The 24793-nt window shown below is 34.9% G+C and overlaps 4 protein-coding genes across 5 annotated transcripts; 1 reads left to right on the top strand and 3 right to left on the bottom strand.

Annotated features, from left to right (window-relative positions):
• Positions 1–3082: 3082 nt before the first annotated feature.
• Positions 3083–8302, bottom strand: LOC105954747 (fumarate hydratase 1, mitochondrial). Its single transcript, XM_012978431.2, has 17 exons — positions 7966–8302; positions 7033–7150; positions 6596–6745; positions 6267–6377; positions 6089–6172; positions 5741–5839; positions 5569–5619; positions 5442–5491; positions 5189–5270; positions 4967–5061; positions 4570–4636; positions 4414–4464; positions 4240–4335; positions 3866–3964; positions 3742–3771; positions 3577–3642; positions 3083–3445 (listed from the first exon to the last, which is right to left on the bottom strand). The coding sequence occupies exons 1-17, from the start codon at positions 8103–8105 to the stop codon at positions 3359–3361; spliced, it is 1476 nt and encodes a 491-aa protein (XP_012833885.2). The 5' UTR covers positions 8106–8302; the 3' UTR covers positions 3083–3358.
• Positions 8303–10471: 2169 nt separating this feature from the next.
• On the top strand, positions 10472–13847 carry LOC105954758 (putative polygalacturonase). 2 transcript variants are annotated; one of them, XM_088816153.1, is made up of 7 exons: positions 10472–10754; positions 11444–11742; positions 11940–12060; positions 12156–12330; positions 12416–12486; positions 12654–12806; positions 12908–13847. In XM_088816153.1, exons 1-7 carry the CDS (start codon positions 10739–10741, stop codon positions 13429–13431), a joined length of 1359 nt encoding a protein of 452 aa, XP_088672279.1. In that variant the 5' UTR covers positions 10472–10738; the 3' UTR covers positions 13432–13847. The 2 variants fall into 2 exon arrangements, with proteins under 2 accessions (XP_088672279.1, XP_088672278.1); XM_088816152.1 differs by having other exon boundaries at positions 10543–10750; positions 11440–11742.
• A 339-nt stretch (positions 13848–14186) lies between these two features.
• Positions 14187–17133, bottom strand: LOC105954769 (zinc finger (MYND type) family protein / programmed cell death 2 C-terminal domain-containing protein). The gene is made up of 10 exons (XM_012978452.2): positions 16726–17133; positions 16425–16508; positions 16205–16335; positions 16000–16097; positions 15675–15763; positions 15496–15577; positions 15206–15357; positions 15049–15119; positions 14801–14915; positions 14187–14626 (listed from the first exon to the last, which is right to left on the bottom strand). Exons 1-10 carry the CDS (start codon positions 16939–16941, stop codon positions 14462–14464), a joined length of 1203 nt encoding a protein of 400 aa, XP_012833906.2. The 5' UTR covers positions 16942–17133; the 3' UTR covers positions 14187–14461.
• A 350-nt stretch (positions 17134–17483) lies between these two features.
• LOC105954780 (P-loop nucleoside triphosphate hydrolases superfamily protein with CH (Calponin Homology) domain-containing protein) lies at positions 17484–23124 on the bottom strand. Its single transcript, XM_012978463.2, has 19 exons — positions 22634–23124; positions 22101–22267; positions 21838–21981; positions 21511–21747; positions 21341–21409; positions 21164–21232; positions 21000–21077; positions 20756–20887; positions 20580–20661; positions 20381–20476; positions 20128–20301; positions 19938–20044; positions 19680–19858; positions 19414–19575; positions 19070–19323; positions 18817–18980; positions 18589–18729; positions 18027–18460; positions 17484–17908 (listed from the first exon to the last, which is right to left on the bottom strand). The coding sequence occupies exons 1-19, from the start codon at positions 22752–22754 to the stop codon at positions 17797–17799; spliced, it is 2922 nt and encodes a 973-aa protein (XP_012833917.1). The 5' UTR covers positions 22755–23124; the 3' UTR covers positions 17484–17796.
• Positions 23125–24793: the final 1669 nt, after the last annotated feature.

Below are 24793 nucleotides of genomic sequence, written 5' to 3'. Positions count from 1 at the left end.
AAATAAATAAAACAATAATAATAAAAATAATCCCCTGAAGCTCTTGAACCAAATGTTTTCTAGCACAATGAAAAGTAAAAGCCACATAAAAACCCTAAAATATCTCATCAGATAACAGTAATTTCGGAGAGTGTATTGCATAAACGAAAAACAGAACTACTCCCTAATAGAATCAACAATTTTGTAAATTCTCATGTAGCTAATTTGTGCCTTTGCTGTCCTAAACTACGAGCCATTAACAAATTTTAATTACATATAAAACAAAATATTATACCTGAACGGCTTTTTGTATCCTCTTGACCTTTGTCAAATGATTCAATCACCTGAAAATGAGTAAATTCATCAAAAATTGTCACAATAATCTGAAAAATATAGTTAAGCAATATACATATATGTACACGGATGTATAAAGATTTACTAAAAAATTGTCAATACCATGAGTGACAAAACATGATTCTAGAGGAGATAGTATTGCTGATTCACTACTGCTTCCATTGGACTCAAAATGGATTCCTATGTTGTCTAGCTGTGAGGTCTATGTCAATCTATTTACTGTGATAGTCATCCTGTTCGGACATCACTGTTAACCACAAGGGGCAGACTGTAGTAAACCTTTTCAAACTTAAACACCGGCAGATATGAAAGAGGTTTCGCATTGTAAAGAGACAGCATAAAGGAAGTTTCCTGAGAAACCAGGTAAACTGAAAGAACGAGTACTAGAGATGTTACCCTAAGAAGTCTAAGATGATAGATAGCCTGTTAACTAAGTGACCATTGTATCCCCATTTTTCAGTTCCACCAACTGTTAAACACACACAAGATTGGCAACCAAAGTCAGTGCACCTTGTTTCCACAATTTTACAAATTCCTAATACTGAATCTAACAATAAATTCACTATGCATATATGCTGTGGGCTTCAGGCGAGGCGGTGAAACAAGGGCAGAACTGAAGTTGAACATAACATACAAAATTCGCAACATATAGATTCTTACAGTGTTATGTAGGGTACATAACAACAAAAGAAACTCTCTATTGCTCTACTAACTGAAAGAAGAAAAGAAAATAAAACAAGAAAAAGAGGTTTTGGGCAAAAGGTTTTACCCTAGGGTGACCTTGCGCAGGCTTGAGTAACGAGAGTGGAAGCTGCAAACCAAAAACCAGCATATCATTCAACCTTACACGCGGAAGCAGAGAATAAATAAAGCGAGAATTCAAAAAATCATAACATAAAACCCTAGAATCTGCAGAGAAGAGTAGAGATTTACCATCTTGTTTTCTTCTGCAGTACAACCAGAAATCCAACTGCATACAACAAGAGAGAAAACAAAAACGAAATTAAATTAACAGAATCATGTAAGGTAACGACGGACATCGAAAAGCATAAACAGAAAACCCTAGAAAGTTCAAAAAATACCGAGAGCGAGTTGATGAGGCGGTGATCGAGGACGATGTAAGAGAGGCAAACCTTCTACAGAGACGGTAGAGGCGCGATTAGGTTTCCTTCTCTCTCTAGATATCTCTCTCTCTCTCTCTCTCTCTCTCTCTATCTTCTTTCTTTCTTCTCTGTAAGAATCAATGGAGACTGGTAACCGCTCCAAGCGTTCTTCACCTTTTCTAGCAAACTGACCTTTTATTTTCTTACCACCCGTCGATATATTTGCGTAATTATTGGAAGGGTAAAGTTCATTTTACCTACCTGAACTATACCCAATGTGTAAAATACCCCCCTAAACTTCAAAATGAATCAAAACAGCCCCTCCCATTTATTGGTCAACGTTAAATACAGCAAAAAAATTGACACCGTTAGTTTTAGAGTAAAACCGTTAGTTTTAAGGTGATTTTACATATTTACCCTTAGCATCTTCTTCCTCCCTTCTCTTCTTTTCCTCTTTGCTTTTTTCTTTTTTTTCTCCCACCCCCCTCTGTTCTTCGGACCAGCAATACCCATCATAAAAAAATCATAACTTCCTTCCCTCTCTCTCTGAATCACCTGAAAATCTATTTAACACCAACCGTTTTCAGATTCGAATCAATGGGTTGGACTCATCTATTGCGCAATCGTCTCCACAAACGGGTCAAAAAAGATTACCCTCGAATCCACGGCGGCACCACCTTTCTTTCACCACCACCACCACCACCACCGTCATGGGTCTTTCCATCTCCTCTTTCAACTTCTTTTCTCGCAACCAAAACCTCCAAGAAATTCAAGAAGAAACGCAAAAAAGATGAGGCGATTTCAACAAAGTCCCAAATCTGAAACCCTTCCATTTGTGAGTTGGGGAGAAAAAAATCAGGGTTTTGATTACTCTGTTTGTCACCTTGAATTAGCCAAGCCATGAGAATGGAAAAAATGGAAGTACCCAGACATTAAAGTCTACAGACTACAATCCAATTTATTATTCTTCAATCAAGTTTATGAACGTTTGCTGTATTCAATTTCTGGCAAAATAAAAGAAACAGAAGAATATATATAATATATATATATATATATATATATATATACACACACGCACACACAAATAGATAAAATCATAAAATAGATTTAAGGGGTGAAAATGTCAAATCCAATGCAAAATATGTAAAAATAATTATAAAAGCAAAAGTCAAAGTGCCATGTCACCAAAGGCACACAGATTTTAAACGGAAGGGCTATTTTGATGCATTTTGAAGTTCAGGGGGGTATTTTATACCTTGGGTATAGTTCAGGTAGGTAAAATGAACTTTACCCTTATTGGAATGTAAACTAGTAAATTACAATCACCCCCTTAGGTAATTATATTTACGAAAAAACCCTTCATTGTTCCGTAATTATATCCACCCCTTGCAAATTATAAATTTCTTAAATTGACACCCTTTCGTAGGGGTGTGATGAAAGCAATTTACAAACTGCAGGGGGGCGTATGTAATTTCTCAACAGGTGGTTGTAATTTACCCTTTAAATTATTAAGGGCTGTATATATAATTAGGGGAATTTTTTTATTTTTTTTAATGATTCATCAATTTTGTGGTTGGATTTGATCGAATGTGTGTTGTATTTTATAGTACCACAATATCTTAGAAATGAAAACTGAAAAGCAAAAGGAGCAAGTAAACCTATGTGATTAATATTACATCAAAAATTAGGATTACATATTATTATTCCCCTGGAGCATATTTATTCTAAGTTATAACAATGAGGAGGCTTTCTCACCAACAACCTTTTGTAGTCTGGAGGCAAAAACCACACAACCGAGAAAAGCCTCAAGAATGTTGTCTCCATAACAGGATAAAACCACCTTACGAAGAAAAAAAATGTGTTGTCCCGATAATTTTCATAATGTGTCGTGAACAAGACATGAAGCTCTGCTAGATATATATTTAATCAGATGGGCCAATCATCTTTTCCGGCACTACAAGCGTATCAAATTCTTCAGAACTGAGGACACCGAGTTTTAAGGCAGCATCCTGGTAATTCAAATTTCAGTCAAATATCTCATATACGATTAATTTACCCTTTTTTTTTATTAAGCAAATATATTCAGATAATAAAGCGTTGCAATTGCAAAATACGTGCAAGAATGAGTAAAGAATCAAACCTTCAAGGTACTTCCCTCCTTGTGAGCTGTCTTGGCAACTAAGGCAGCATTGTCATAGCCGATTTTCTAGAATAAACAACGTAATTCAGTTAAAAATAGCACAATTGGGCAGTATAGATATATGAAAAAAATGAAAACACAAAGATGTAGATGATGGTAACTTACAGGATTCAAAGATGTCACGAGCATGAGGGACTGCAATATTACAAATGCACCATTATATTAATTAGACAAGGGTGTTTTGAATGAATAAATCCAATGGCATTTCATTTAACAAGTAGTGACTTACCTCATGTAATAATTTAGCTATTCTTTCTTTGTTTGCTTGAATTCCCCGTACACAATTCTTTTCAAAGGAAGCAGAGGCATCGCCAAGCAATCTCAACGACTAACCAACAAAATAAAATAGATGTTTAGAAATAATTAAATTTATTTAAGCAAAAACGTATGTGTTAATGTATTATGTACGTGCACACACATACGGAATGGCTGGTAATTTGGAAGGGAAATATTAATTAGTGCGGTGGTGACTTCCCAAAAGAATAGTAGAGCAGGAGAAAAGAGAAAAAAAGGTCAATAACAAATCTGAATATTAAGGAGGCGAGGTCGTAATATTCGATGTAAAACTTGGATTAAGATCAAATAACAAATAGTGTAACTTACGTGTAATAGATTACTGGCAATGACAGGCTTAAATACATTCAGTTCAAAATGGCCATTGGATGCACCCACTGTTATCGCGACATTGTTGCCCATAACCTGGAAAGTACGAAGCATGAGAAAATCTTCTTGCATCTGGAAAGTGATTTTTTTCCCTTACTCTGAGATTAGTATTACCTGAGCACAAACCATAGTGATAGCTTCGCACTGTGTCGGGTTCACCTTCCCCTGAAATTTTGAGATTAATTGTGCATCAGAAAGTTGATTGTATTTATGATGCATAAGATAACAAATATTTATGCTTCAACTAGATGAAATGAACAAAAGCGTTACCGGCATTATACTGCTGCCAGGCTCATTTTCAGGGAGTATGAGTTCTCCTAGACCACAACGTGGACCACTGTATAAGACGAGGGTGTGAGTACAACACAATTGAAGCAAAGTACTAAGGCCTCATTTGGTTGGTAAGATAGCCATGATCATTTAAATAATTAGGGCTTATTTTATATTTGATAAATGCAACTACTTTTCGGGTCGGCCAGCAATTATGAATGGAAAAATGAGCTCTTATCTTGGCTTATTAGGAAATTGTGTATTGGACCTCCCCTATGTCCAATTATACTATTGGGTTCTGAATTCTGATAAGATTGCATAAGTATATATTCGCTAATCTTATCTTGAGAACCAAACGAGGCCTAAAAGTAATGGAGCAACATCCCTATCCTCATACCTTCCTAAGAAACGTATGTCATTTGCTATCTTCATGAGTGAAACAGCAATTGTGTTTAAGGCACCACTTGTTTCAGCAAAAGCATCATGGGCAGCCTATTAACACAATAAAGACAAACATAAAACTTCCTTCTTGAATTAATATGTTAAAACATGTAATAGATACTTTCACGGATGTATAATTGCAATACGAAAACTAGCCGTTTTCAAAAGAGAGATTTACCAGGGCTTCAAATTTATTTTCAGCCGTCACAAATGGCAAATTAGTTTCCTCAGCTACTGCCGCAGCAATCTTTACATCAAATCTGTGAACATCCAATTGCTTTCATAAATGAAAATAAAATGGAAACTTAACATTATTACCAACTACCAAGACATGAGTACAAAAAGAAAGGGGAGTCGGGATTTATAAAAATGTAATGTAGGTAATAATTAGCAATGTGCAGCAAACACAAGTTTAGCGCTTTATTTCATACCCTTTCCTTGTGTTCAGACCAGTTCCCACTGCAGTGCCACCCTGTGCGAGCTGCATATATTGTCCAAACTCTTAGGATCACAGCAAAAAAAGTTGAAAAGGAAATAACAGGCGAAGCTTTATATTACCTGATACATGCGGGGGAGAGTGCGCGAGACTCGATCAATCCCGTACTTCACCTGCAACCACAGAGGCAATATTTATGTTTGAAAAATAATTTGGCAACCTTTAGAGTTTATTCAAATAACATCACTATACCATGATACCAATGTCAGCAAATGAATTAGATAAAAAGCTTACTTGTGTAGTATAGCCGCTAAATTCTTGTCCAAGTGTCAAAGGTGTAGCATCTTGGGTGTGCGTACGGCCAATTTTAACGATGTCTTTGAATTCAACAGACTGAAACACATCACAAAGCAGAATGAGTGATAGAGTTATCATCTTCATACCAGTGGTAAAGTCAATGCAACAATTAGCAAAAGAATGTGCAACATAAGACCAAAAACTGTATAATCACTAAAAAAACTTGTAGAAAGAACTAATGAAAAATTTATTAAAATAGTTTTTGTGATATTCGCTTGAAAATAATCAAAATAGGCAGAAAAACAGAGAAAAGGGACGAAACTAGTTATGATGGATTAGCAGAACCTTTGAATTTAGAGTCGTGTGTAACTGTTTCAATTTTGGGATTAATAGGGAATTTATCTCCATCGCAGCTGCAATGTGCATGACCTATGCATAAAACAAGCCAAAATTAAATAACTAACTGTAATTCTGGAACTATGATAGAATGTACCAAAATATAGCCTTCTAACGAGAAGCTTACAGTTGGAAATGTGTCATTAGAAGATTGTGACCTGTTTACATGGTCATTTGGATGAACCACCTTTTCACCACGCTTGTGGCCAAGAATTTCAGCTGCTCTATTTGCAATAACCTGTCAGACAAACGTACACAAATTAAATCTAAACAGAAACACAACAGCAGATTACGACTTTGCGTGAAAAGTAAGGGCTATCAATATAGCATTAGAACCAAATGATAATAAAGGCGGCCAAAGTTCGGAAGCAACTGAAACGACGTGTAAGCACCCAACATGCATGAAACAACAAATTTTACTTCACTAGATGGAGAAAGCTCAGAAACTAGTGGTACCTCATTGGCATTCATGTTACTCTGAGTACCACTGCCAGTTTGCCAAACAACCAACGGAAAATGATCATTTAATTTTCCATCAGCCACTTCTTGTGCAGCTTGCATAATTGCTTTCCCTATGGAGGGGTCAAGGCCATATTCCATGTTTACCTGCAATATAAAACATCCAAAACAATCTTGAGTATATACATCATTTCTTTCTCTTCAAACTTAGGGTTTTGATAATGAGATAGAGAGAAACAATTGAAGGATATTATTAGTTATTAAAAAAGAAAAGAGGAAAAACTTGACCTATTGTACACATTAGATAATTATGAGCATCTCGCCTTTGTAACATGTTTCTTAAAGATAAAGATACATTAAGTAGTAATAGAAACAAACGAGGTGAGTAGGAAGTATACAATTCTGAAAAACTTGGGTATTCGTTAGCAACTGACCTTTGCAGCACATTTCTTAAGAATCCCAAATGCACGTACAATTGGTTCGGGCATTCTTTCCCGGTCACCTCCAATTTCGAAGTTCTGTAAGGATCTTTGAGTTTGAGCACCCCATAATCTGAGCGATTCCAAAAAAAGGCCAATATGGTCATTCAGAGGCATAAAAAACAAGAGTAACTGTGTGTATGTATGTGAGAGAGAGAGGGAGGGGGTGGACGGAGGACAATCATACGGCAATATCACCAAAAAAGATGCAAAGAAGAAGATGAGGATCAGCTTTTGCAACTTCACTTCCTCCCATCATATTTAATGCATTTTGGCAGAATTGCAAACGCCATAAACCACATACCACACGGGACACAACGAAATAAAACATTTCTAATGTCAATTTTCACAAAAAATGGGTAGCATGTTCCATGTATATAGAAATGAGACTCGTATTATTTTGCAAATATTCTAAGTCAGGATTTCAATATTCTTCGACAGACAAAGGATTTTATGAATCTATAGGAACAAAATTCAGCAAATTGTTGAATCTACAGGCTCGTGTTTTGCAGTGTTACGTCCAATTTGTATTCATTACCCAAATTATCAACGCATGGTAATGATCAAATATCTACCCACTAATATAATCTATGAAGGTTTGTTCACTAGTGCGCATCCCTAATAAGAAAAATGAAGGTGACAAAACAGCTCAACAAAAAACAAAAATACAAAATCAGAAGGTAGACCACGAGCAGCAAACAAAACCAAAAAAATAAAATATTAATAATTTTCATTACTTCACTTAATCTGAGAAAAAAAAAACGAAGATCCATCGACAAATACACATACAAAATACAGAATCGGGTTATCTAAACGATCAACAAGGAAAAGGTGCTCAAATTGAAAGAGAGAGAGAGAGAGAGAGAGAGAGAGAGAGAGGGCACAAACTTGTCGGAGGGAACTTGAATGGGGCCGAAGGTATCCCTCTCTTCTCTGAAGGACGTCGAGTACCATCTGAGGTTCGCCGCGATGGACGATGTCGTCGGGGATCGACCCGATAGACGACGGCTGATTATGAGCATCGCCATTGCCGCGATCGGAAAACGGTTTCAACCAGTCACCGCCGGAAAAAAAAAAATTGAAAATTATAACTTTGAATCGTAGCTGAGTGCGCAGCCTTTACCAATTTCTTTTAGCCGAAATGAAGAATTTTTCGTCAGCCATTAGAAACTTTCGGCACACTTTCCTATGTGTGACATCTGGCCCATCGCTACTGGCCCGTAATAGCTTTCTCCGGCCCGTTTATGATATATTGGGCCATAACTCGGCCCACTTTGGTGATCCATAAGACCCAATAATTCATAATTAATTATACAGCTAAATTTGTTTTCACATAATTAATTATTATTTACTTGCTGTAGATACGATTTCACTGTCAAGAGTATGAACAAAGTATAGAAACCTAAATGTTTGTTTGTAATACAAGTATTAACACATCTTAAAGCAATGAGCAATCTTACACTGACCACATAATTAGTTATTAAATAAAATCGGAAAAATAAAATAATAATAACCATTAAATGAAAATAATTGAAATAAGGATGAGGATGGAATCATATGCAGGGAGTCCTACATGTAGTAGGTGGGTCTTAACGCCGTTGGATCCTCCTTTCTTTTTTTCTTTTTTTTTTATTTTTGTAATAAACCTAGCTAAAGTGGGACCGATATACAGCTGTGTGTGTGTATATAATATATTTATATCGCACAGCACAATTAAGCTTCAACAGTCAAATAATTAAATTCAAATAATTTTAAATGCTAGTAGTAATGTTTTGATTGACCAGATTGTAGGAATAACGACCTAAATATCATACATACATACATTCATACCCCCACCCCCGCCTTCAGAATTCAAAGGTAATGGATACAAACAGATGGATCCACTGCGCCAGGTGGCTTTTTTTATTTTATTTTATTTTATTTTCTTCTTATTCTGTACTGATTTAGACCATTTGACAGCACAACCCCAGAAAGTGCCCTTGTCATTTTTGTGTTTTCAGTTTTCTTTTTTTTTTTCCCTTAGCAATTTGAGAAATTTAATTATTATTATTATATTATTATTTAATTATTATAGTTAAAATTGATTGGAAAAAATAAATTAGTTTAGCTATGATATCTAGAAATTGATGAAGCAGACACACACTTTAGTGTTTGTTTTCATATATATTAACAACAAAGGGGTATTGGGACAAGTATATGATGAAAGTGTCTACAAAACCTACACCTTAATTAATGATTAAGGAGCCTATTTTCACCTACATTTGGCTATAAAACATACAACTTAATGATGTCAAATGAAAAGGTGACTACCAATATTTTATTTTGTTACTTGTTTGAAGCATAAAATATCTACCTTTCGTAAAATAATAATTTATTGGAGGATCTCCGGCTTTTGAGTTTCGAATTATCGGGTTTTCAGTCCACAAAAATAAAACTGAACGCATGGGCTTATTGATCCCATGAGAAAATATTAGTCCATCAAAATCCCATATTCATCAATTTTAATTTCCACAACGACATTTACTTGAAATGTTGAATTTGAGCGTCGGATGACAATTCTCGACATTTTACCAAGATTGATACATGCTATATATATAAAATAATTTAACACATCCAATTGCACTAAACAAATGAACAATTAATTAATCAGATTAAAAAAATAGAAAAACTTTTAAGAGAAATGATTTGCAATTAACTTTGTTGTTTAGGTGATTTGAGTCAGTCTGGAAAACAGAGGAATAATTAAAGATTAAAATCTGGGAAGAAGAAGGAAGCAACACAAGACAACAAGGGCCACATAAGGACAGAAAAGACTAAACTCGGAATAAAGAGTGGGCCCCACCAAGAACCATTGGGGTCTGATCTGGCAAACGCAGTGATGCCAGCCTAGCATTTCCCATACATCATTGAGCCACTGGGTCCCACTTTTTTCCACAAAGCACATGCCACCCTTCATGCACACACATCAGTCATCACACACACACACACACACACACACACACAAAAATAAATAAAAAAATAATAATTAACTTCTTTTTTGCTCCCCTTCTTAATTTAATTTAACTCTCTAATCCATGTTTAAGGCTCCCTAATTATGCATTATTACGCCCCACCTCACACCACTACGAGAAATATAAGTGTAAGAGAAAAAAAGTAAAGAAGAAAAATTCCGTTATTTTAGTGTCGGCAAATGGCCGTTATACAGGGAAAATTACGGGAGTGATTAATGCTTACTAAATTCCCCTAATTAAAATGATTAATTGTCATTTGTCACTCACTCACTCCACTTCATTCTGTTTTTTATTTTATTTATTTTATTTATTGGTGAAATGAAATGAAATGAATTTCCAATTTGGAGCTCGATATATAAACGGCTTAATAAGCGTTAGACGAAGAGGTCTTTTTTTTCTTACTATGTGCTGTCCCTTTCTCTTACCATCTTTATTTATTTATTTATTACTATTTTAAATTAAATAAAAAAACAAAAAATAGTAAATAAAAATATTTCTCCTTAATTGCCACTCATCATCATTCAATCAGTCCCTTTTTTTCTTCTTCTCCGGTTCGTCTTCTTCTTTCTCTTCTCAGTTTTGGGGTACGGTCAAAGATTTCCAGAACTGGTGGCTTTGAATGAGGGTTTGAAGAAACAGAAGAAGAAGAAATGAAGAGGCTAGTAAGTACGTTAATTTTTTTATTTTAATTTTTTTTTCTTTCAGTTATGGTTTCTCAATTAAGGTTTATTCAGCTCTCCTGGATCAACAATTTTTTTTTTTTGAAATTAATTTCTGAGCATCTGTTGTTCATTCGCAAAGTAAATCGTTTTCATTCATCTGTGTTAATTAAGCTCCATTTCGTCTGAAGAGTGATTCAATTTTGATTTTGTTTGTTTACATTTTAACTTGAGCTTTTATTCAGTTCAATTGATTTTTTTTTTGGGGAATTTTTTTTAGCTTCTTTTCTAAGATGAGGATTCTTCAGATGTTGAATTCGATTCGATCTTCACTGTTTTTCAAGTTGTTGTGCTGCTGAATCTATCTACATTGTCTATGCAGCCAAACTGTTTGGTGAAATCCCTCTGTATTTGCTGTTGTGATGCCATTTTATTATATTTTGTTTATAAAATAAAATAAAAATTTGATTTGGTTTCTAGATCTGAAGTTCTCTTTGTGAGTGGGAGTATGCTAGTGTTCTTTTTTTTTTTTCTGTTACTCAATAAGGCAAATATTTAGATCTATTTACACTATCTTTCTCAGCTCTTACCTCTTTTAGAAGGGTAGTCTTTGCTCTTGCAGATTGTGAGTGTGAAAAATGTGTACAAACTTCATTAAACTTATTCTCGTATTTTCCTTCCAAAAATCCCAGGTAGTTTTGCTTTTGCTCCTGGTATGGAGCAATGCTGCAGAGTTCAATGGAGTGTGCAAGTCAAATTGGCCGTTGACTCCAAGGCCTCACAGTGTTTCCGTTTCGGAATTTGGTGCGGTGGGTGATGGCAAAACTGTAAATACCGTAGCTTTCCAAAACGCGATTTTCTATCTCAAGTCGTTCGTTGACAAGGGCGGTGCTCAGCTCTATGTGCCGGCTGGCAAATGGCTCACCGGATGCATCACTCTTACCAGCCATCTCACTCTTTTCTTGGAAAAAGATGCCATCATTCTTGGTTCAGAGGTATATATATATATATATATATATATATATATATATATATATATATATATATATATATATATATATATATATATATATATATATATATATATATATATATATATATATATATATATATATATATATATCCTTATACAGTTATATTATCGAATACAATTTTAGTACTTTCTTTTTTGTTTAAACTCTTGCTTTTGCAGGATTACAGTCGATGGGATTTAGTTGATCCCTTACCTTCTTACGGGCGAGGCGTCGAGATACCTGGTAAAAGATATCGTAGCTTAATCAGTGGACAAAATTTAACTGATGTTGTTATTACAGGTAGGGGGTTTTCTCTAGTATTTATTTTATTTTATTTATTTATTCAGTTTTCTAGTCGGAGTTCACATGCAATTTTGTTTTTGTTTGCTGTACAGGAAATAATGGAACTATTGATGGACAGGGTTCTGTTTGGTGGGAGAAACTGAGTGCTCATTCACTAAATTACAGTAGACCACATCTGGTCGAACTGGTTTGGTCGGTTAACATTGTTATATCAAATTTAACATTCTTAAACGCACCTGCTTCCAATATACACCCAGTTTATTGCAGGTATAATCCTATCGTAATTGAATTACATTCTATGTAGCAATATATATTAAATTGTAACACATTTTGGTTCCTTTTCTCGATGCAGTAAATTGCTAGTACAGAATATAACAATTTATTCCCCGCCCGAGTCTCCATACACCAGCGGCATTGTACCAGGTTTGGGAAATTGTTTGTAATTTTTCTATGCATACAATGATTACTCGTTATTCTCAATTCTTTTCTCATTTACTAACATAAATTGGACTCACATTTTCAAGTGAATTCTTTCATACACCGATGACCAATTTTAATTTTAATTTTAATTTTTTTCCTTTTAATTTCAGATTCTTCTGAGCATGTTTGTATCGAAAACAGCAATATTAGCATGGGATACGATGCCGTGGTACTAAAAAGTGGTTGGGACGAATACGGTATTTCTTACAACAAATCAACCTCCCATGTTCACATTCGAAAAGTTCACTTGCAATCTTCTTCAGGTCTCTCTCTCTCTCTCTCTCTACATATATATGTATGTATCTGTTCTCTTTTAAAAGGGGATAGTTACTAATTCCTCAATTCATATATGTATATTCTTCAGGTTCGGCAATAGCCTTCGGTAGCGAAATGTCAGGTGGAATCTCCACAATTTTAGCCGAAAATATCTACATTCACGATTCCTTAACAGGGATTGAGCTAAAGACAGCAAAAGGACGAGGCGGTTACCTTAGAAACATCATAGTATCTCAAGTCTACATGGAAAACGTACAACAAGGAATCAATGTAACCGGCCAATCCACTTCTCACCCAGACGACAAATTCGACCCCCAAGCACTTCCGATTGTCAGTGACATTTCGTTTCACGATATTATCGGTTTAAATATCACAACTGCTGGAATATTCTCTGGGATCGAGGAATCTCCGTTCACCTCGTTTTGTCTCTCGAATGTTTCCTTCTCCGTCACTTCAGACCCGTCAAATTCTTGGGTATGCAGTGATGTTGTGGGCTCGTCTGTGAATGTGTCACCCGAGCCTTGTCCTGAACTGCAAAGTTCGTCTTCTAGTGATTCCTCTGATTGTTCCGTATTATCATTACATGCGAATAACCGAGTTGCTGTTTTGTGATGATGATATATACTCAACTGTCTTAAAAAGCTCTCGACTATTCATTCATTGGTCCGTACGGTGAGATTCTGGTGTGTATAAAGCTTCCGATAATATACGCAAGATGAGGTGAGAAAAAAATGGGAACTCTGGGGGGCAAATTCGTCCGAAAAGGGGTGTTGTTGGTCGTATTTCGATTATGTGTACAGTGTCTTCGTTTGTGTGTAAGAAAAGTTTTGGTAGTGCAGGACTCTCAGATGGTTGTTGTCTTTTCCATTCATCTTCTTGTTATATTTTTTACTGTAATTTTTATTCACATTGTACATTCTTGAAACTGGGAGATTTGCGAGGTTGATTGATTTATAGGAGGTGGTTAAAGGGTGTCATTATTATATAGTTGGAATGTGCAATAAAAAGTTACATTTTTTCATATTTTATTCAATTGCAGATTTTCCTTCTCCTGCTTATATTCTGTGTTAATATTTAGGGTAAATTACTGCTATCTCATGAGGTAAGGTTAAATTACGAAAGCCCCCTCTTGTTTAAATAATTATAATTACCCCTCAACTATGTATTGTTTTGCAAAAAACCCCTTCTTTTAGTAGTTAAACTTGATGCCGCAATAAACTTGTAATTACCCAACTATGAATCGTTTTTTCATAATTTTACCTTAGTGCAGGGGATGGCCGTAATTTGCCCTACATTTTAAGCCACGACCATCTGTGTGCGCTTTGTTAGCAAACAAAAACTTCTGGAATGTTCCCAACCACCAAAAATAAATAAATAAATATTAAACTTGTAACTTTATGGGAATATTTCCAAAAAAGAAAAAGAAAAGGAGCCCATCAGTATAATAATACAACCAGCTAATTTACAATTATCATTTAAGAGGTAAATGCCCAAAAAGAAAATGACCTGAATGTAATGTATGTCTTCATAGTACACAAAGAAACAGGGGAATGAAGAAGTGGAGACAAAAAGAATATGAGCATATATTACGGTTCCCCAACTTTTGTCTGTTTAATGTTTGTTTGCTAACTCCTCGAATTTATTAGTGCGATATCGACTGGGAAGCAAGTTGAACCCAAGCAAATTCCTCTTTGTAACCCACACTTGCTTCACACGATGACTCGCATGTATACACAACAATAGTTGCCCAATCAAGAGAATCTTCACCATCTTCCACATGGAAGAAATAAAGCAACTGTGGCAATACCTGAAATCGCATTTCCCAATTAATACCATTAATTCTAAAAAAAATGAATTATTTTTCGTCTATCTAATGGTAAAAATAATTTAACAAGAATCGCAATAATATGCATTTATTTTTTATCAATCTTGCGCACTGTTAAATTTCAGAAGATAGATGTATACTAAATAAAGATTGTACCTGAAATTCAAAACCACGAGTGCCACCACAATAGTTGCACTTGGGAATGTCGACTGTTGATGGGCGACCACTAGCCATGGGCCATATTGGTTTTGCTTGTGCAGAGCTAGAATACCTGTCACAAATAAATAAATACGAGATAAAAACAGAAAATGAAGCATCTACAATAATATAGCTGAACAACAGAAAAGCAAATGCCAGGGAAAAAAAAGTAGAAGTATATTCCTTAGTGAAATGCGAGTGCTCACCTCAAAACTTGGTCAGGAGCCAGAGATATTCTTTCATGAAAAGATGCCCAACTCCTGCTTTCACCAGACCCCTATTAACAATTTAAAAAAAAAAAATATTATCGGTCATTAAGCAGACAATCCAGAATTATGAGATTGCAAGATAAGAAAAAATCACCTTGAAATATGTCTGCAGCTTTCCAAAATATTCATCTTTTCGGCTTCTAGAAACCAATGCACTAGCAGATCCATTATTATCAGGAATCTCATCAAGTTCAAACTCATCTTCATTCACAATCTCATACTCTGGCCAGAGAGATTTGCTCGCAGCTGTTTGCCAAAAAATCAAATAAAAAATCCAATCCATGATATAGAATATTTTCTTATTTTTAATGGACATGGAATAATAGATCACTACATACGGTAGCCACACATTGACATCATTTCAACTCTGTGAAAAACTGTTACCTGATTCGATTTCTTTGCCAGATGTCTCCAACTGTCGGCATAAGACTTTGTGACTAGCGTTACTGGATCGCCAATGAGCAGTCTGAAAATCATTATACACTACACTCATGACATGAAAGTTCAAGAAAACTATGCCTCGTGCATAAAACTTAAAAGGGAGTTGAAATTCAACAAAGTACCTGGTGCTTTCCAGAACAATAACGTGCTATTCGACAGCTACTGCAAATTTTGTCCCCTTTCCATGTACCACACCAATTACAAAGTATTGCTGCAACAATTTACAGAACATTAGGTGAGGAAATAAGAATGTACCAAAACTAGCTTAAAATAACGTATCATTTTTTCCCCTTTTCGAGCATTTGATCATGAAATTCCCATCGAAAAAATATTATATGTTAACAATGATACAAGGTGAGACAGACTAGACACTGCATACATTTGCATAGCATAAAATTTCCAATAAATCACCCTATCATTTTAAATCACCTACTATAGAGAAGTTACCTCCTGCAGTCAAGGGTTGCTCAATACCATCTTCAGCTGGTGCCTCACTGGCGTAAAAGGGATTCACCCGTGGCAATTGACACCGGAAAACCTTGACACTATAGTACAATTTTTATTTTATGATATCAGAAACAAAAAGATAGGACTCTAATATGTCATCATTTAGCAAAAATCAACAAGGAGAATTTTGAGGGCCATGATATACCTTCTAGATGGAGTCTCTGGATGCTTCTTCCACTGGTCATGTTGATCGCGAAGAAGACATGCCATTGAAGGGCACATGAAAATGAACAATGATCGGTGAAAAGTCGAATTCTCAGGTAAAGGTGCATAAACCTACATAAAAACAATCAACAGCACAACATTAAGATATAGATAGTGCATTTTATTTCAGTATCCCAAAATATTTTTCTTCTGCACTACACCTGGAGAAGAAACTGCAAAGGCTCACCGCAAAAATCACAAAGACTGGACTTCTCTGAAGGTAAATTTACTGGGTCCAACCATGCCTATATCAGAAAAATAAATCAAAATTACCTCAACTGATGTTCTACAAGAAGTCCATAATCATTAATTCAGTAGCATAAACAATACGAGAAAACAAATGCAAGCACATACATAAATATTGCTTCAAAAAAATCCATTACAATAGACAGATTGAAATAAACTTAGAAGTGAAAAAAACTCAATCATGAAATTTCCGGTGAAAGTTCGTAGAATGATTACCGGCATGCCACCAGCTTTGCTGGGGAAATATTGGGGGAGCAGTGACCATGGATATTTCGGCTTCTCCGCAAACCCTAAAGTCATTGGCACTCGATCTTCTTCGTCGTCATCTTCATCGGTGAGTTCGTCTTCCACGTCGTCGTCTTCATCCTCCTCTTCATCGAGGGATGATATATGCAGAGACCTGAGCTTATTTTCGTTCTCATCAATGTCCATGGCTCTTGAATTTCGGATAATTCAGTACAGGAGTTACTGTGAGAGACGAGAGAGAATCGGCGATTGTCTTTTCACCGGCGATAACTCGACGGTATTAGGGTTTTGGGTTTTTGCTCAATTTGCAGGTTCACTAATTTGGAGTATTGGGCTCACTTATGTCTTTGCCCAAACTCTAATAGAATTCTAGAAAATAAGGCCCATTATCGTCTTATATCTTATAAATAACAATTATTGTGTTTGTTTTCACTATTTTTATTATTTAAAAAAAAAAAGGAGGGTAATTATGTCAAACCAAATTCCAAAACGCATATCCGTTGGGTTACATGCTCTTCTTTGCCCGTTACATTTCAAAACTCAACTTTCAATTTTTCGTTTTCAAATAACGAATGAGAAGGAAACGACGAAAAGGCGCAAGAAAAAAGCCACCTTAATCAGTATATAACTCCCGGAAAATCTTTAAGGAAATTAAACATGAAGCCAATTTCAAGCGTTTCAACTTTCATGTCTTTCTCTATTGCAATACTTAAGATGTGGTAAGCCAATTAACCACAAAAACAACAAAAATTAAATAAATGAGGTTGTGGAATTCTTTTGTGAATTTATGCTTTACAAGACACTGCCAAAGAATCAATCAAAATAAAAAAATAAAATAAAATAAAATAAAATAAAGGCTGGAACACTTTCTAAAAAATCCAGCAATCAAATACACGTGACCTATTTTCACAACAAATAGTAAATTTCTCATTGACCACACAACACAGAGTGCTAGCAACTGGAATAATTGCTTTTAGAGCCTTATATATATATGAGGGAAATATTTAAAAAAAAAAAAAACTCTATACTTGTATTGAATCTTCACTTTCTGGACGCCACCGTTTTACGTTTTACTTCACCAGCCTGCCTTCCGATCCGCTGTGCAGTAACTCCTTTTCGTAGCGGTGAAGGTCCCAATTTCGGAATCATAGTTCTGATGCACATTGGCAAAATGAAATAATAAAAAAAATTATCATATTATAAACCATATATATATATATTTGCTAGGAGTTTTATTTAGTGCACATATAAGGCAAGATCATAAAATTTACCTGAGTTCTGGACTTTTGGTTTGTTTCGCATGAATCTTTTCGACATTTGGACCAATCCCATTACTGAAACCCCCAAGTTTTAAATGGTTAAACTGCCAAAGCAAATCTTGCTCAGACGAATCGCTAGTTCCAGCATCAAGCTCGTCCAAGTCATCGGTAGTATTATTAACATCAAACTGACTATTTGCATGAAATAATAATCCATATGGATTTTCAGGATCCGATAAATATTTTTGAGTGAAGGGGTTTTGATCAACTCCAATAGGGTCTTGCTTGTTTACCATGAGCTTGTCTACCCACTCACCGGGTCCCACTTCCCTATCTTCATCTCCAATACTTTGGCTGAAAAGCGGCCACGTAGGCGAATTTCCGAGTAGCTCGTCTAAATCCAGATTTGGCCTCTTTTGCACCATCAATGCATTATTGGCCCGAAGCTGTAAACGAGTTTAACGGTTTTACTTTCTTCGGAAAATGCATTTAACAATTGTTCGTTCAAGTAAAATATCTTAGGAGTTACAATCACAAATCAAAATGAGAAAAAACTGCATGGAGCTTATTTTACCTCTATATTGCCTACATCTTCCATTGGCTTTCTTAGGCCGTTTGGTGATGGCTGTAAACTACAAGGACTGCCCGATAGCTTCGGCTTTCTGGACAATGGTTCTTCGTCCCTTTTTGCTAAGGCAGCCTTAAGACTGGCAATCTGCACAGTAATATATCAATTGAGCTAAACGAGCAATAATCCAACAACATGAGAAAGTTATATATATTTTTATAAATATGTAAAGACCTGTTCTTTGAGCTCTTTAACATCTGAAGAATCCTTATTTACTCGTGCAGCACCAAGTTCAACAGTAGCGACACGCTCGGCAAACTTAAGTGTGCTAATTGTCTCTCCAATGGCATCAGGCTCAGGGCTTATGTGAACAAACATCAATGTCTTTGCTTGCCCTCCTATATATAGATAGAACCAAATAATTTAATTCACAAAAAAATTAAAGGAGCAAATTACTTGATGGTGTTAGAGGGCCCGTTATTCTTACCGAGTGAATCTTGGAGAAGTTGGGTGAGTTTGCTATTTCTATAAGGGACATGTGAATTCTTTTGGGCAAGAGAAGCTATCACATCACCCAATGCAGAGAGAGATTTATTAATATGCTGCGCCTCTTTTAGTCTATCGCCTGTCACTTCGGATTTGTCGACTCTCTCACTTCCAGCCAAATCAACTAGATGCATGCAGCCTCTAAATACATTTCCAGATGTCAAATCTCTTCCTTGTACATGAACCGTTAAACAACTGCGAAAAAAGAAAAAAGAGTTCCATTATCTAAAAAAAATTAAGTTACTTTTGAAGCATGTATGGATTTAGTTTCAAAAAATTACACACCTGTGCGAGCGACTACTGCGGTCATTAAGTGCTGTTGCACCCACAGAGCGATTCCTTTGGCCGATATTCATTACATCAATAACATCAGATGTAGAAGAAACATGGACCAGACTTGCATCTGGTACACTAAGCCCTGTCTGAGAACTATTTCGAATTTCTAATGTGTTACTTGGTCAAGGAATGCATTGAAATTTTTAAAATTTTCATATTGATTTTAGTAAAAAATAATAATAAAATTTCCAGCAAAATAGATTGGGAAAGGATATCTTTTGCATATGCCATCAGTAACCAGAAGATCTCTAACTTGTTCATTATAAATCTCAATCATCTGAACAGACACATCGTAGAAGAAAGTGTCTTTTCTTTGCTCGGCAATTTCGAACAAATCGCTTAAAGCCCGATAATTCACCCCTTGGCTAGTCTCTGTCAGATTATTAGGCCCAGTCTGCATAAATTGCAAACACAAATAAGAAAATGCCAAAAACAGATACTTAACTACTTATCAATTGTAGCTTCTATCTCACCATGGTGTATGTTTTTCCCGATCCTGTTTGGCCATAAGCGAAAATGCAAACATTATAACCATCAAGTACTGATCTTACTAGTGGTTGAGTGTCTGAAAATACTTCCTCTGCAAGAACATAAAAAGGAAATTAGAGGAGATTTTACGAAACTTCAAACAGTAAAAGACCTGTTTTTTTTTAATGACCTAACCTTGTGTTGCAGAAGGCCCAAACGCTTTGTTGAAATTGAAGGACTTTCGACCTTTTCCGTTTTTTGCCAAAGTGTTTATTGTTATAGTTCCTTCTTCGATATGATCCAAAATGCTTAGGTTATTATATTGCCCTGGCAGGAATGGCCTGACACGGCAATAAACTCTAATGCTTCCTGTTTGAATTAAAATTCAAAACATTAATTTAATTGATTATCAAAATAAGAGCACAATACTAAGAAGCAATAATGTTACCTTTTAGGTCTTGTACTTGATTATAAAGCTTCCTATTCTCCTCAAGGACTCTATGATAACCAGAAGCAGCATGAGCTAGTCCGTTAATATGTTGGCCTGTTAATCAAAAGTCGATCGGGTAAATTGACAAGAAAGATTGAAAATAACATGACATATCATATAAGCAATTGATTTAAATTTAAAATTATCAAATTCTTACCAATATTGTGAAATTCTTCGTTGAATTTCATTTGCATGAACTGGATACCGGATTTTGTAGCAGAAAGAGTGTGTTTCAGCACCTAAACCAGATCATCCAAGATAACATACTATCAGCTTAAGGAACTTCTTGTCAAAGATGATGAAGAGAATATTCTAGTTTCATTTGATTCTTACCTTAATATCTTTTTGCTGTTGGTCAACAATCGTCTGCTGCTTCATGAATCTACCTTCCGATTCCTTATCGTTAATTTTGTTTTGTTGCAATATAGGGTCTTTGTTTGTGAACGCAGAATTCTTTTGTTCAATCTAATTTCGGTAAAAAATAAGAAAAATGTCAGTGAAGCAAACACACTCGAAGAAATTGACCACTTAACTATTGATTTTTCCAAATGCATTTACAAACCAAGAGATTGATTACCTGTGCACTGGATGAAGAGGGCTTTAACACGGATTTGTTGCCACGAAAAACATTGGATTCTCCAGAATTGGCCTTCTTCTGTTACAAGAATAAACATATAAGAGAATGGAATGATGTGTTAAAAAGATTTGCAAAGTATTTCAAGGCATAGAAAGAAAACAAACCAAATCAATTTGGCTGGACATGTGATTTTCAAACTCCTCGACGACCTTACTCAATACAGACTCGACAAGCTGCAAAACAGAACAAATATATCAGCTCAAAATCAACTGTTTATTGACAAGTAATCAATATACCGATATTCTCAACATCATATTACTAAAGAAACCAAAGGAACGTACATTTGGAATTTCTTCGGGCTTCTTATCTGATAGAATTGCTCGAACAAGCATACTTAAGGAAGAATTAGGCTGCAAAAAGAAGGAAGACAAAAACAACATTATTAATACTTCATATATCATTGGTGCTGAAGCAAGAGTTAAGTGTCCACTTCAACGAACAGCTTATTTACCGTCTTATTAAAATCTCTGTCGGAACATAAACCATTAAGGGATTTCTCATTAGCAGACACACTCCTCGACAGAGAATTCGTGAATGGCTCAGAGTTTTTCCGAACAAACTGTTTACCAGATGTAGTGGCTTTAACATTTCCACCAAACTTCCAAACCCCGTTTCCTCCTGTCTGTTTCCATTCATAGTAGGACTTAATTGCCAGCACACAATTCACAACCCTCGACGATTTTCCTCCCTGAAAAAACAATTACATAAAATTTCTAGCAAAATTTCAAAATATTAATCAATCAATTCTCGAGTAATATCAGAAGTAATGTATAACTACCTGCTCAAGATCAGAGGCCTCAAAAGTAGGCATCCCCAATTCTTGCACTGCTACAAGAAAATTCCTCACATTCTCAAAGTACTGAAACGCTGACAATGCAGCGCCATCTGGCACTAGTGCCGCATTACATGGACTTTCGACTACCTGAAACAAATGGATCCAGGTTAAAAATATATATTTGGTGGATGATTTCTGAAAGAAAAAAACAAGTAAAAAAACTCAATTATGTGACGAATCGATATATCTACTACAATTTCACACACCTTTTGCACAGCACCAAGCTGAACTTTATTAAGTGCATTGCAGAGAATTATTCCACTTCTCAACCCCAGCCGAAATTCTTCCTCGGAAGGTTCGTTCGGTAAATCTTTTGCGGCCACTACTCCTACGATTTTTCTCAGCCAAGCAGCAGCTTCATATCTTCTTATTGCTGACATACATGAATTTGATCTCAGAAACATCTCTAAAAATCTATACTAGATATTCACTTTATTTCGGATCCGTAGAATTGGGTCTATAAAATGGAATTTGTGATATAACTATAATCAAAATTGAACTGATCAGTCACAATTCAACCATCATCATTCTAACCATACGAATTTATAATTTCATAAGTATAAAAATTTCCCATTTTTCAGTTTGGATCTTCAGTTACCAAAAAACAGAGTATTAAACTTCGTCAAGGATTTAAAATGCCAGCAAAACCAAATTCGAACAAATTTGATTCTCTCTTAAAAGATAAAAACGAAATCGGGTCAGAATTACACAGATTCGGTTCCAGAAACACAAAATTTACCGGCTTCTTCGGCTCTGCGAGCATCAAAATCAAGAGTACGAGATCGATTTCCGTGCTGTTGCAGAACATCCTCCACAACCGACGCCACAGAGAAGGACAGTCCACCTTCAATCGCCGCCATTCCAAATTCACTCAAAAAAATTCACACAGCTCCGAATTTCAGTCCTCCGGCATAAACAGAATCAATAGAATTGATTCGATTTTATCTTAAAAAAAATATCTGACCGTTAGAAGAGTGGGCTGGGGTTCCCAATATCAATGCAGCAATAAACAAAATTACATACATAAAAATTAATAATTGATAAATTGTTTCTCACTCCACAAAAACTACTACATTGGGGAATTGGCCATGAATTCGCCTTTTATTTTCTCTCACTACAAACTCGAGAAAAAGCTACTTCTCTCCTCTGCTTTATACTATAGTAGTGATGCTATGAGTACGAGTCAGTGCCACTTTTTGAATTTCGCTGGGGATAAAGCCACATGTCGGCGAACCTCATTCCGAACCTGCAGGCTCGGATACCCCAACCGTTCAGGGGTTTTCCCTTATTTATTATTTCAAATTCGCAATTAGACAAAGAATAAATAATAAATAATAATACATTATCTTTTTTGGATTTATTGAAATATAAAATAACGTTTTTATGCCTTTTCTTTTTATTTTGTTGTAGTTCAATGTATTTCCTAACTGAAATATAAAATTTAAAAATTGCATGATTTTTTTCCCTTTGATTTGTTTGACTCGATTTTGACCAAAAAAAAAATTGTTAATATAGTAATATCTTCCTCTCTAATTAAGTAAGATCACCACCTTTAATTTGTGAAGATTTTTAACCCAAACTTGAAGAGATGTCCACATAAAAAGGTTGGAACAAACGAATCAAGAGTCAACTTTGTTGACATAAAGTTTGTGGAGTATGATATTTTTCAATTTTAATTATTTCAATTTCAATTTTTTTTTAGGAAATAGTTACTGATTCCTCAATTTTTCTCTAAGAGTCTCAAATCCATTATCAAATAGTCTTAAATATAAAGTGTTTACCAACATGTTACATTGTCTTACCGATTTCACTTTTATGTTTTAACAGTTTTAGGGGAGATGTAAGAAAATAAAAAAGAAAGCCACATATTGTCATTATATAATATAGTCGACAAAATAAAGCATCATCATTTGTGTATCGAACTTTTTCTAGTCTATTCATCATTATAATATCGTACACCCTTCGTTTTAATTAGCAGTCTTTTCAAAGAACTTTTTTGGTTATATATTATCTGTAAATTAATTTTTTGATGAATGCATTGATTTTTTATTTTGTCCTTGTTACTCGTATTTTATTCAAATATACATATTCTCACAAACAAACAACCATTAATTGAGGGAGAATTAGAGGGAGGGATATTTTAGTAATATAATATATTTTTTCCTAAGTTTTTTTTGTAATACTTGTGACTATACCTTAAAAGGCACATAATTCAAAAGGCATGGGGTGAATTAAACTAGCTAATTATGTTTGACAATTTTTTGTTTATTTATCGGTGACATTGAACCAGAAAAGCATCTAGAGAATAACTTATGACTAAAATAATTAAAAGTTCAAATTATTTTTTTAATTTAGCTTCAAAAGTTCAAATTAGGAAAAATAAATGCTCCACAGCTGGGAGGGCAATGGGTCGTTTTCTGGCAATGAGTTGTTAGTTGAAAGCGGTTAACTTCAAAGCTGGTGTCACAAAATAAATAATATAGTAAATAAATTAAAATAAAAATAGTAATTAAAAAAAGACAACAAACTTAACTTATGGCCTTCACTTTCAAGTAACAATCTTTTTACCAAACCCTTTCTGCTGTCTTTGAGCCCAAGTCTCCAAATATTCTAACATTGCATATATCAATATTATATATTTAAATTTGTAATAACACATTACGAAATTATCTTTAAAAATCAAACGAAATTTTATATTAGATGGTGTAAATATTATATGGATCCTTTTTAAAAAAAAATTGGAGCTACAATTTTAAAATAAAAAAATATAGGAAGAAAAAAAAAATATTTTTTTCAAATTTGCAGCTCAAAATAATAATAAATGCATATATCAACCAAAGCATAATTGATTTATAATACTTTGCCATTCTTTAAGAACAGCCACGAAAATTAAAATGAA

The sequence above is a fragment of the Erythranthe guttata genome, chromosome 4 (genome assembly GCF_056151865.1).
Source record: "Erythranthe guttata isolate IM_541 chromosome 4, IM_541, whole genome shotgun sequence".
In the NCBI taxonomy this organism is placed as follows: domain Eukaryota; kingdom Viridiplantae; phylum Streptophyta; class Magnoliopsida; order Lamiales; family Phrymaceae; genus Erythranthe; species Erythranthe guttata.
The sequence above is the reverse complement of the archived record's forward strand: the minus strand, read 5'-3'. Positions and strand labels throughout refer to the sequence as shown.

Coding starts and splice junctions, on each gene's coding strand:
- LOC105954747 (XM_012978431.2), bottom strand. CDS start 8,105: ATGGCGATGCTCATAATCAGCCGTCGTCTATCGGGTCGATCCCCGACG. Junction 5,620..5,740: donor TTAGCGGCTATACTACACAA/GTAAGCTTTTTA, acceptor CTGTGGTTGCAG/GTGAAGTACGGGATTGATCG. Junction 3,772..3,865: donor TAGCTAAATTATTACATGAG/GTAAGTCACTAC, acceptor GTAATATTGCAG/TCCCTCATGCTCGTGACATC.
- LOC105954758 (XM_088816153.1), top strand. Junction 12,331..12,415: donor ATACACCCAGTTTATTGCAG/GTATAATCCTAT, acceptor TTCTCGATGCAG/TAAATTGCTAGTACAGAATA. Junction 12,807..12,907: donor TCACTTGCAATCTTCTTCAG/GTCTCTCTCTCT, acceptor TATATTCTTCAG/GTTCGGCAATAGCCTTCGGT.
- LOC105954769 (XM_012978452.2), bottom strand. CDS start 16,941: ATGGACATTGATGAGAACGAAAATAAGCTCAGGTCTCTGCATATATCA. Junction 15,578..15,674: donor ATTGTTCTGGAAAGCACCAG/GTACTTTGTTGA, acceptor AATGATTTTCAG/ACTGCTCATTGGCGATCCAG. Junction 15,358..15,495: donor TGGCAAAGAAATCGAATCAG/GTAACAGTTTTT, acceptor TTTGGCAAACAG/CTGCGAGCAAATCTCTCTGG.
- LOC105954780 (XM_012978463.2), bottom strand. CDS start 22,754: ATGGCGGCGATTGAAGGTGGACTGTCCTTCTCTGTGGCGTCGGTTGTG. Junction 21,233..21,340: donor AGCCCGAAGAAATTCCAAAT/GTACGTTCCTTT, acceptor TCTGTTTTGCAG/CTTGTCGAGTCTGTATTGAG. Junction 19,576..19,679: donor ACTGATGGCATATGCAAAAG/ATATCCTTTCCC, acceptor ACCAAGTAACAC/ATTAGAAATTCGAAATAGTT.